The 13,031-nt window shown below is 32.6% G+C and overlaps 1 protein-coding gene and 1 long non-coding RNA gene across 9 annotated transcripts; both read left to right on the forward strand.

The window, feature by feature from the left end:
• The first annotated feature begins 1,712 nt into the window (after positions 1–1,712).
• On the forward strand, positions 1,713–3,316 carry LOC111877230 (stemmadenine O-acetyltransferase). Its single transcript, XM_023873754.2, has one exon. It carries the CDS (start codon positions 1,839–1,841, stop codon positions 3,192–3,194), a length of 1,356 nt encoding a protein of 451 aa, XP_023729522.1. The 5' UTR covers positions 1,713–1,838; the 3' UTR covers positions 3,195–3,316.
• A 1,186-nt stretch (positions 3,317–4,502) lies between these two features.
• LOC111877229 (uncharacterized) lies at positions 4,503–12,065 on the forward strand. 8 transcript variants are annotated; one of them, XR_002845351.3, is made up of 8 exons: positions 4,503–5,015; positions 5,262–6,372; positions 6,486–6,549; positions 6,648–6,689; positions 6,778–6,846; positions 6,914–7,016; positions 7,116–7,206; positions 7,289–7,486. It is a non-coding gene; the product is annotated as an uncharacterized LOC111877229 (long non-coding RNA). The 8 variants fall into 8 exon arrangements; XR_006185415.2 differs by adding an exon at positions 11,835–12,065 and having other exon boundaries at positions 4,505–5,015; positions 6,486–6,689; positions 7,289–7,350; XR_006185416.2 differs by adding an exon at positions 11,786–11,803 and having other exon boundaries at positions 4,505–5,015; positions 6,486–6,689; positions 7,289–7,350.
• The last annotated feature ends 966 nt before the right edge of the window (positions 12,066–13,031 follow it).

Here is a 13,031-nt window from a genome sequence, read left to right on the forward strand (position 1 = left end):
GTCAAAATTGAGATCACATCCACTATCAGCTATTAGGGTTGTTGATGCTTTGCTTTGCTACTGCTGTGTGGTTTGTTCATTGGCATCCAGCAACAAATTTGGGGAAGAAAGAAAAATGTTCGCATATGGTCCTTACAGTTTCAGTGTTTTGGCAGTTAGTACCCACTTTCACAATAGGAGTAAAGTTTTGTGAAGTATGCAAAATTTTCTATTCGAATCCCTAAGTTTATGCGAAGTGGTAAATTACAGAATATTTATAATGTAGAATTTATATTATAATTAAATTTTCAAAACAATTAAAAATAATATTTTATTTTTGTTGTTGAGTTTTCAAAGATAATTGTGGATTTTTAATATATTTTTTTTAATAATCTTATATATTTTGCTACGGAAACATATTTCGTAACTACTTGACTACGGAATTTTCCGTAGCCAAATACCTATGGATTTTGATTTCGTGGCTATTCTTGTAACAAGTTCCATAATAGATTAGCTACCAACTTTTATTTTGTAGCAAATTTTCCTAGCAAAATAGCTACGGATCTCAATTTCATAGCTAATTAGCTACGTATTTTTATTTTGTAGCCAATTATGTAGCCAACTAGCTATATACATGAATTTTGTAACAAGTTTCATAGAGAACTAGCTACAACCAAAAAAATTGTAGCATTATTTGTAGTAAACTAGCTACGGATTTTAATATCATAGCAATTATTCAAGATTTAGCTACAGAATACAATTCCGTAGCCATTTCCGTAGCAAATTAGTTACAACCAACCATTTTGTAACATGTTCTGTAGTAAAATAACTATAAATTTAGATTATGTAACAATTTTACATAGCTACTTAAGATTTAACTACATAATGCAATTCTGTAACCATTTATGTAGCAAAATAGCTACGACAAGTCATTTCGTAGCATATTCTGTAGTAAAATAGCAACGGATTTTGATTCCATAGTAACTTTCCGTAGCTATTTCTGATTTTTCTTGTAGTGATCAACTGTTTCAGGTTTTGTCCGTCTTCCAAGAAACTGACTATATTTTTTGGACCAAAAATGTTGCAAGAATCTCAATTAAGGACTTCAATGCATCATTCAAATGACTAGACTCTATGGTTAAATTGTTTACCAAGTTGGTTGTGTTTTAATTCCAATGTATCTACTTTGTTTTTAAGAGCTAAAAATACAATTTACAAATATTCACAATCTTTGCATATAGTCGTTCACAAGCACAAGCCAACGAAAATAGAAATATCATAAAAAATTTCATGAGAGAGATATGATAATAGTATGGTCATTCCTGTGGCGTATCCAATCCCGCAAAGCAAGACTCTTCCCTATACTAGTTATTCGCCAAAAAATATTTTAAAAAAATACATATAACAAAACAATAATTGAATAATTAAATAAATAGAAAATATGAAGCCATTTGGGTTGGGATGACTTGGTAAACATGTGGAAGATATGGTAGATAACCTATTGACACATGCTCATATCCTAACACTATTCAACCATTGTGGGCATGAAGATTTGTCTGCAGACATTCCATGGCATGAAGCAAAGCCTCATATTTACAGTGAGAATTAGTCGGTGCGCGATGGCTACCCGGAAACTATTGGTATTTCAAAAAAAAAAATAGTAAATATGAGAGTCAAATTGATAGACAGATATAGACGATAGCTAATTATTTGTATAATAAATGTGATCATTAAATCCCGATGGCGGGAGCGGCTGGGTGTAATATTTTATTGATGTAGATAAACCAGTTATGGGCATATAAGAAGCGAAAAATTAAGATGCATATTCGGATTATCAAAGACCTTTCTCTTGATTGAAGATGACTATGATTGGCAACCTGATAAGATTTGGGAGAAGGCAGCTTCACACAATCATCTCTAAAGAAATCATTAAACCCTCTTCCCCGACCCCTTCTCATCTCAAAACACACAATCTTTCCTTACTCGATCAAGCCCTGGTCAACACGTTCCAACCATTTGTTATATTCTACCCAAACACTGGGATTTATCCAAGTTCCCATGACAAAATAACTCCCTTGAAGAAGTCCTTATCTGAAACTTTAACCAAGTACTACCCTTTTGCTGGTAGGTTAGCTAAGGTGGCACCATCCTTTGTAGATTGCAACGACCAAGGAGCTGAGTTTCTTGAAGCTTCCATTGATAGCACGCTCTCTGATTTCCTTAAAAGGTCGCAGCATGGAGATCTGGACCAATTCTTTCCACATGGTCTCGTAAATCAAAGATCCAATCGTCCAGATGATGATGATGATCTTCAAAGCAACGGAGTGATCCCGCTGGCTGTTCAGGTCAACCATTTTGAATGTGGAGGGGTCGCAGTGGCTGTGTCGTTGTCCCACAAGATAGCCGATGGAAGCAGTTTAATTCATTTTCTAAAAGACTGGGCTAAAACGACACAATTTTGTTCCAGAGAGCAGAAGCATGAACTGCTTCCAAACGACGACGACCCCAAGTTTATTCATTTTGAATACACGAATCTAAATTTTAATGGGCTTTCTCTTGGATCCGATGAATGTGTTACAAAGAGTTTCATGTTCCCCAACGCAAAGATAAACGATTTTAAACTCAAAGTCAAAGCCATGAGCGAAGATAAATCTGGACAACCCATCACGAACCCTACTCGTGTTGAAGTTTTGACTTGGCTGCTTTATAAGTCTGCAGTGGCAGCAGCTACCAAAAACTATTCAGGCTCTGATTTCAAACCCATGGGTGTTAGTCATCAAACAAACATAAGAGGCAGACTGATGGAACAGTTGCCTGAAAATAGCATCGGAAATTTCCACTTAGCCATTGATATTTTAAGTGAAATGAAGCCAGAGTCATTCATCAGTGAGTTCAAGAAGCAAAAGCTGAAATTTGATGGCCTATCAGATATCCATACCACTTTTGGTTATCTTTTCGGAATTCCTTTAGAAGAAACACAAAGAAAATTTGATGGTGCGTATATCTTTACAAGCATGTGTGGTTATTCTACATATGAGATTGATTTTGGGTGGGGAAAGCCTATAAAAGCAACCGTGGCCGGAGATCTAAGGAAGAATAGCTTTATTATGATGGATGCGCCAAACAGGGATGGCATTGAAGTACTTGTGTGTTTGGGAAAGCAAGATTTGGACGTTGTTCAAAGTGACCATGAACTTCTTGCCTTTTGCAATTAGTTTTCTTATGTGTTTTCATAAATGCGTGAATTCCAAATCAAATTTGCTTCTTTGTGCATGCATCTTCCATATCCAAATGACGTTGTTACTTTTTATCAATAAGATCTATTGAATTTTTTCTACTTTTGTATAATATATTTAACAGTAAGGTATTTATATTATATATACTTATTAATCAAGTTGTTTTGGGACCATCAAATCTGGCTATGTTTACAGATTGACTATGTCTCGGTGTTTTCATCATATCTGACTACTCGGGACTTTGATTTAGGCGATTCAAGATATTTTTGAAATTAACCAGAGTTGTCTACTAGTTTCGTGTTGAGTTTTTGCAAATTCGATCGTTTTCTAGTTTATAAGCGACGTGGAAGTTCGGATCAGTTTGTTAAAAGAAATAAAATCCTAAAAACAATGCAATGTTGAGGACTAAAGTTGTACCATGCTAAAGATTCGAGTGAAATTGTGTAATTACGTTGTTTTAATAATTTGTTGTTTTACGTGCCCATCAAGGGAGCCTACCGAAGAAACCCTACAAAAGATATTAACCCTACAATTGCAGCCACCATTCTTGACCAATATCAATCAACTCTACACTGTACACAAGCCCCCAACCATTCATATTCCAAGCCACCGTGGCCCCACACACCCATATGTCTAAAGTCTAAACCATACATGTAGGGTTGTCAAATCGGGCAGTCGTGTCATGTTTTTGTTTGACACGACACGACACGACAAGATTTTGTGTAACACGAACACGACACGACACGACATCGTGTTTTTTATCACTAACACGAAAACAAACCAATTAAAACACGACAACACGACACAACATGACAAAGATAACATTACATACCTATTAGTTTATTTATTTAATACTTAATCATATATAACACGACAAAAACAAAAAACACGACAAACACATGTTTAATCGTGCCAATTTCGTGTCGATTTATGAAAACGAACACGACACGACACGAAATCGTGTTTTTTAAACTTGACACGAAAACGACACGAACACGAATTCAAATTTTGATTTCGTCCAGATTTCGTTTCGTGTCGTGTCATAAATTGACACCCTTACATACATGCATGGCGTTGATTGAATATGAGAAACGAGAGATGTTAAAAATCAAAGTAGAAACATAACGCGACATCAACATCAGGGCAATATATATATATATATATATATATATATATATATATATATATATATATATATATACTATATTATTAAGGATATTGCCCATTTCTTGAAAATTAAGAGGCATAATACTTATTACATCATGTACAATAATATTAAGCTTATAATCACATTGTATATAGCTTATACACGGTATTAGGTATTAGATGGTATCCTAATCTTCTCTCTACACACAATAATAGCCGCCATCACAAAATCGAAACCCTATTCTTTTCGTCTCCTTCCTACACACAACACTACTCACCAAATCAAAGCCACCTGAGACGGACCCTAAAACTTCAATCAAGATTCTAGGTTCTTGCAATGGATTAGTATGTTTAATCGATGGCACACGTGACATAATCATCTATAACCCATGAACCAGAAGACATTTCAAGCCATTTCAATCACCTCAACAAGTTCTTCATTGCTCAAACCGGATCGAATTCGTGTATGGATTTGGGTGTGCATCAAAAAACCCTAATCGACCAAGCATATAGTGATGAGCGTCCATCACTACCTCCTTTGCGCAAATACCTGATCCACGTCACCTGCCAAGCTTCCACCTATGTCGTCGGAGTAGCCGGATGGGCCACCAGACTAAAACTCAGCAGCGAATCTGTCGGAATCGAACCATTCAGGTATGCAAAAATCGATCACATTTCTCATAATTTCTTGTTGATCTTTTGTAAAATTGAAATTGATGTTAACAATTTTAAAGCAAGACATTTGCGTTTACCAGATTGATTACACATCTTAAGCCGATAGCCTTCTAGGCTAAAGATCCACAAGAAGGGCTGGCATAAATATTCGTTACATTGTTTGTTATTTCTGTACTCATCAAATTAATAAATTTTTTTCTTTCTTTTTTTTTGTTGAAACCATAGGAGTACATTCGTGGAACAAGGTGCCCCTTTCTCTTGGCACCCATTTCGTCATTGTCTTCTTCTGCACGAACCTCTCTCTCCTCTGAAACTTCTCCATCACTCTTGCTTCTCAAACACACTTATTTAGGGTTTATCTTTCATTAAAATCATCACTGCAGAAAGTAGCAGGAGCTTAAGAACACGAGAATGAGTGTTTCAAAGTTCATAAAATCGTCTCTGTTGGTGATGGAGCTGTTGGCAAGACTTGTATGCTCATTTGTTACACAAGCAGCAAGTTCCACATTGTAAATCTTTCTTTCTCTGTATATACATACATATACATTTTCATGTAATTTCTTGGAAAAACCCACTTTATTTCAAATTCTTTAGCTGTTAGCCTTCTTATTTGTAGGATTATCTTCTGAATTTGTTCTTCTGAGTAAGCTTAACCTAATTTCAGATTCTTTAGATGTTCATTTATCCCCCTTCTTTTAAATTAGACCTTCTTTTACAACTTCCACTTCACAAATTACAAGTCACCAAAACATTTTTACCTAAGTTTTTGCTAAGTATAATCTGTGGGTTTGATCTTTTGGTTAATTTCAGAGCTAATGTGGATGTGGATGGAAATATGGTAAACTTAGGATTATGGGATACTGCTGGTATTTTCTTTAAAATCCAATATTCAATGAGTGCATTGTACAGAATTTGTTACAGGATATTTTGGGTAATTAATAATTATTTTCATGTGATTTATTAGTAATGTTAGTGGTGTTGTGAAGGTTCCGGAAGGACATTGTTGGGTAGAAGGTGACAACTCAGCTTCTAGCTTTGATTCAAGATCATTTGGCCCCATATGTTACCTTTATATTTGATTAATTATGATACCATTTTGAAATTTAACATTTGTGGTTATATAGGATTCTTTCCATCAAGCTTGTTGTCTGCCACAATAAGTCCGATCACTAGAATTGTTTTAAAGCTAACTCTTTTGACAACCATTAGTATGGAGTTTTTATATACATCATATTGATATTGAGATTCTTTTTATGTAGATCTGGTCTTAACTCCAGACTTTGTATGGAAAGATCGCTGGCATGGTGCTGTACAATGTTGGTGGATTCTTGTTGAGGTTCTTTTTTTAATGTTTATGTTGATTATAATATGCCATTATACAATTCAATAGTAGTAAAAAGTCCACCGTATTAGTGCGAAATATCTTATGAAAAAAATAAAATCATGCAGGATTCAGAGAATGATCATATCTACCACTCGGAACTTTTTACTTTGACAAAACGAGCAGCAAAAGGTGAACCACATAAGCTTTCCTTCACTGTGCCAATTTTTGAACCACATCCTCCTCAAAACTACATTCCTGTTGTTTCTGATTCTTGGTTGCATTCTAAGGCTTTCTATACTATCTCTTTTAAGAATTGAGCCCTACCGAAGGTGATTTTAGTAAATTAACATTCATAAATGTTTGTGATTGTCGATTCTTGTTTTAAAGTTAAATTTGGTATTTTTTTCTTTTATTCAGAGCCATACGGCATACACTGAACTTCTAGATCTGAAGCCACTTCCTGTGACAGTTAGTTCTCAGCTTCTGGTATGGTATCATCAATCATGTTCATTGATAAAAGTTGTTGTTGAATGAATTTGTAATTATGTATTAGGAAAATGGGTTTTTGTTGGAGGAGGATTTGGATGCTCCTCCTGGGCAGCGTTATAAAATGAAAGTCGTCCCTACCAGTAAGAACATAACTTTTGGTGTTGCAGGTAATACATGACACACTTAGTTTCATCTCTTCAACTAATCATATTATATTTTTATCCCCTCATATGATTTATGATATATATATGATGATTATTTTCCAGTGTAGATCCGGTTTTGAATTACTAATGTTGGAACTTCAATTGTTGGTGTTTGTTTTTCGTTCTGCGACAGCCTATAAGGCTCGATATCAAGGTACTTTTAGTTACTTCAATTTCGTGTTGATATTATTGCAAAACATTTGTTCGATAATGATAAGTACTTATTTTTTGTGAAGAGGAAGCTTGCTCAAAGATCAGAAAGAGTAAAATCGGTGGACCTGTATCCTACGGAACCATGGTAATGATTCACATGTCATATAGTAGTATACTAATATGTATGTTAGTAATTGTTTTTCTTCTTGTTATGAAATTGGCTGACATTGCTCCTTTTGGTTATGGCTTCTATATTTTTAATAGCTTAACTTTGAGCCTCATTTGAATTTGTGATGAAGTGGTATATGCTTATTTAGGCGGATAAGTTTAAAAATAGTAAATTACTAAAATCGTCCCTATGATTTGGTCAAAATTGCATGTTTGGTCCCCAACTTTTCTTATGCACTCGGATCGTCCCTATGGTTTGATTTTGTTGTGTTTTTCATCCCTTGCATACATAAAGTTAGGGAACGAATGTGCAATTTTGACCAAACCATAGGGAAGAAAAACGCAACAAAATCAAACCATAGGAACGATCCGAGTGCAAAATAAAAGTTAGGGACCAAACGTGCAATTTTAATCAAACCATAGGGATGATTTTAGTAATTTACTCGTTTAAAAATAAAGTCAATTTATTATTTTTATTTTATTTTATTTATTTTTTTGATTTTTATTATATAAATTGAAAAAGTATATAAATTGAAAAAATAAAATTAACAAACTTAACTGTAACACCCAAAATTTTCAAATAACTTTTCACATTTTAAAAACACACTTTCGTTTATAATTGTTATAAAAATATCATTGTATCACATAACAATCCATAACATCACATCCCAAGATCATAATCTGTAAAAACTTTTCGTGTGTGTACTGATCAAGCTGACGCCTTCCTGCGATCCTCACTGGTACCTGAAACACATAACACAACACTGTAAGCATAAATGCTTAGTGAGTTCCCCAAAATACCACATACAACATATATCAGCCACTCGAGGCTATAACTCTGTTTGACCCTCTGGTCAATGTGTTTCAGTGGGACCCTCCAGTCCCACAACTCTATGGACCCTCTGGCCCTAACCTTGTGGACCTTCCGGTCTTAACTCTGTAAACTCTGTAACATACATAGCATAAATCACATAGAATCTCATCATGCAAAAACATACAATTACTCTGTCACATAACTCTAATTACCACTCTAGGTAGAATTTGTTTTATTGCTGTTAATTACCTCAATCTTGAGCTAAAACTCTTAAACTTCTGTTTGGCGATACAATATTGAAACTATGGTTTGATTTATGGTAGGATTAATTCAATATTGGTGATTTTGTTGATTTTAGCTTGTTAAAGAACCTTGTGTGTGAATGATAACTATTTTTCTGTTGATAGGAAGATAATTAAATAGTATGAACATCTTTTAATTGTCAACCTCATATGTTTATGTGACCACTTTATCATATGTTTTAGGATTAACGTATGTGATACTTGAATTAATAGAAAATTAGGTAAATTCATGTGTGAGCTTGTGTGATGACCATCAACAAGAGGTTAACTAAAGGACCAAATAAGTTAGCTATTACAAGTCTAAATTAACCCGAATAAATAATCTAGTGAATTAAATTAAATTAGACAACTGATCACTATTTGAGTTAGTTTGTTCTCTAAGGATTAGTGCAGCGAATGCAAAGCTAATCACTTGAATCGGTAGCCAATAGAAGAATTAATTCATTGCACTAGTACCATAATATCAACCATAGGATCAATTGAGTTGAACTAAACAGAAGTTCCTTTCGTCATTGAATTTAGTTGAATCTTTGCTTTTCTAGTTTTTAGTTTAAGTGATAGTTAGTAAGTTTCTAGTCTTGTAAAACTAGAGAAAACCCCTTATTATTATTTAATTTATATAAAATTAGTCTTTAGTTTTAATTTACCGTTCCCTGTGTTCGATAACCTACTTATTTAGCTTTACCACAATTGATAGGTCCACTGCCTTTGTGTGTTCATTTTATAATTAAAAATAGGTTTAAAACTAATTAAGTTTACACACATCAGTTGGCTTTGTGAAGGGCTTGAAAGGGAAGTTTGTCAACTTGCTATATTTGGGTAGTTGCATGCTTTACTTCCTATCAATTTGTTTTGAAATATTTAATCACCCTTTTTGCTAATACTTTTCTTATCAATTTGTTTTGAAATATGTAAACGTTACACTCATTTTATGTGGAAGCACAAAAAGGTTTCTATGTTAACTTATGAATTCACACAAAACACTTTCTAAATTATCAAATAGATATTATATTTATAGGTGATAAATTTATTACCTTCCACTCATAATAAATGAATATAAATATAACATAATTTTCATAACCGAAAATCATGTATAGCTAAACATAAATAAAACACTTAATGAGATCTCATAACTAGATACTTGTGAATCATGACCTAAAGTCCTATCTACACAAAGCCTTATATATATATATATATATATATATATATATATATATATATATATATATATATATATATATATATATATATATATATATATATATATATATATATATATATATATATATATATATATATATATTCTTATTGATCATCGATAGTGGCGAGTATATTTTCGTACATAAAATTTTTCTATACTAATTCAAAGATTTTATTAGAATCATGAACGATCACATTTACGTTGATCTATTTTCATTGCTATTAAACTTTCATTTGTGGTATTTTTGACACCTACTCGTGTGGATTTCATTTGGAGAGACGCAAGAGCAAACAAACTATTCGTTGTTCTTATTTATTAAAATGTATGTTTAAAAAACTAATCATCACATTACTATATTCCGAAAGAAATTATTTGCCACCCGACGCTTAGCGCGGGTAAACGGCTAGTATATATATATATATATATATATATATATATATATATATATATATATATATATATATATATATATATATATATATATATATATTCAATTTATTTTTCTGTTTAGTTCACTCGAATTATTTATTTGCTAAAAGCGTTGCTACATCGATGCTATGGAATTCGTGTTTATGAATTATGATTAACAATTTAGTTTTGTTTGGTTATGTTTGGGATAAATATTCGGTGGGTTTATTTGGTCTATGATGAATTTAACATAGTTAAATTAGTTGACATTAGTTTTGCAGTAGTACACACTACAAGAAAAAGAGACATTAACACGAAAAAAATGGTCACTAAAGATTGGATTCGTCGCCGGTAAAAGTAATAGTGACGACACATCGCCGTTAAAAAGTCATCCGTACTGCCTTGTCATTATGATTTAAAATGTCGCCGCTAAAGATATTTGTCACCGTTAATAACTTTGTCGCCGGTAATTGTCTATTGCACGTAATAATGTCGCCGATAATATTATTTTTCATTTTTTATATTTTTAAAAATCAACATTTTTCGGGTGCAAAAAACCAATAGGTAACGACATTAAACACATAAAAAATTACATAACGACATCCAATTAGGTACCAAAGTGTTATAATTTCATACAAATATCAAAATAAACAACAAAAATGTTATAAATTTATGTCACAACAAGTCTAACATACAAAACACAACTAATTATTCAACGAACCATTATCTCCACTCTCCTCGTTTCCTCCTTGGTCATCACTTTGTGGTTTCCCCAATTGAAAAAACACATAAAGTTCTTTACTACATACACACCAGGTTGTTGAGCATTGCATAAGGATTTTCCAACCATATAAAAAAACAACATATGTAAACTTATAAGTTAAACTATCAAACATAAACAAAAACAACCAAAGTACATTGATATTTATTGCATTTAAATACAAGAAATACAAGAAATACATTGATATTTCATGTACTTGGGACGTAAACACAATTACCAAATAAACATGCATTTATTGATCATTATATAGATATATGAGACTTTGAAATTAAATAGTATTATTTTATAAGAAATGGTAGCTTATTTTCTACTTATTTTGTGCGAAAGAACCTTAAATACAAGATATACCAAAGTACATTATTATTTCTTGCACTTGGGACAACAATGCAATTACAAACACAATTACTAAATCAATACACATTTATTGATACCAAAGTACATTATTATTTCTTGCACTTGGGGCAAAAAAATCAAAGTACATTGTTATTTGTTGCACGCAGAACAAAAAACCAGTTACCAGATCTTTTAGCAAAAACTCACCACAAACCAATATTACCAAAACAACATGCATTTATTGATCATTATATGAGACTTCAAACTTAAGTAGTCTTGTTTTACCTGTGATGGATGTGAATGTGGTGCTGGTTGCGATGGTTGTGCAATCAGCGGGATAACCAATCAGTAGGATATTAGAAGGTTTTCGGTCGTTGCCTCTGTTATGGTCAATCTTTCAATAACTTGCAAGATGATCCTTGGTGGGTATAAATTGTTTATGTTATTTTAGAAAATCAAGTCTTCCTTTTGCCATATTTTCTAGTTTATGAAACTAATTTTGAAATAAAACCCAACAAATATAAGTTTATACGTTATGTTATGTTGTTGTACTATTCTATGTATGTAAATTAGTGTGATCCATGATGATGTCGCACACCCTGACGTTTCTGCCGCCGACCAGGGGTGTGACAGTTTTATTCTTCCTGATGAGCGACGAATGACACACAAGAATTGGGAGGATCAGGACACATGAAGGAAAAGAAACGAACATGAAGCATACAAAAAAAATTGTTAATGACCCCCTCTCCCTAGTCATGCAATCATCCCCCACAAACTAAGCTTATTTCCTTTTATTATTCTTTGATCGATGACACAACAATAACAATGTATCGATTTAGTTATCAATGGTTATTATTTTGGAGTTGAAAAAGTTGTTTGATGTAATATTTCTAAAGGCTGTTGATTCATCGAAGGAAGGATGGATCGAAAATGGGGCATGGCTTTTTGTTTTTGAGTTTGATTATGGTTTATTTCACAAAGGTTTGAAGAAGGGTGAATGATTATTTAGATGCAATGATTTTCGAAGCACGTGAATTGATTTTCGGTTTTTCGATGGATGATTACACTACTTCTCCTTAAAGATAGTGTAGGATCTGGATTTTCGATTTTAAATGCTGGAATTGGTTTTCGGTTGAAGAATGCAAGCATGGACTTTCCGTTTCAATGATGTTTCGAAAAGGATTTTAAGGTGAAACGAAATGATATTAGTTTTCAAAGATGGGGGAGATTTTCAAATTTGTTTGGAGGTAAACGGTGTTTGTGAGGGACCAACCATGAAAGACAATTGAAACCATAAAGATTATTTGTGTAATTTATAATAATTGGTTAACTGAAAATATAGATTAATCATTAACAAAAGGGGCTTAATATACAGATAACTTGTAAGTTTAATAATTATGAAAAGAAATATTTTAATGATAGATGACAATAGTTTTTTTTTTTTTTTTTTTTTTTTTTTTTTTTTTTTTTGTTTTTTAGCCCTATAAACCATTATAGCTGTGAAACATGGTTTTGAAACATGTTTTTCTAGGATGACGCACAATATAGATTAGATTGTGTATACATTTAATCTCTGATGTTTATTTTTGTATATATTTAGTTATTTATGTTTTTTTTATACATATCTAATTGTTTATATTTTTTATTTTGTACACATATAACCATTAGGTTTGATGGTCATGTTTGTACAAAATAAAAACATAAATAACTATATAAAAAAGAACATAAATGATTAAATATATATATACAAACAGAGCCGGCCCAAGCCCATGGCGAGCTGGGCCACGGCCCAGGGCAACAATTTCTAATGGGGCATCAA

This window comes from Lactuca sativa, chromosome 8 (assembly GCF_002870075.4).
Source record: "Lactuca sativa cultivar Salinas chromosome 8, Lsat_Salinas_v11, whole genome shotgun sequence".
NCBI classification, from domain to species: domain Eukaryota; kingdom Viridiplantae; phylum Streptophyta; class Magnoliopsida; order Asterales; family Asteraceae; genus Lactuca; species Lactuca sativa.

Excerpts from the sequence above, each read along its gene's own strand:
- LOC111877230 (XM_023873754.2), top strand. The coding sequence starts at position 1,839 with ATGACTATGATTGGCAACCTGATAAGATTTGGGAGAAGGCAGCTTCAC.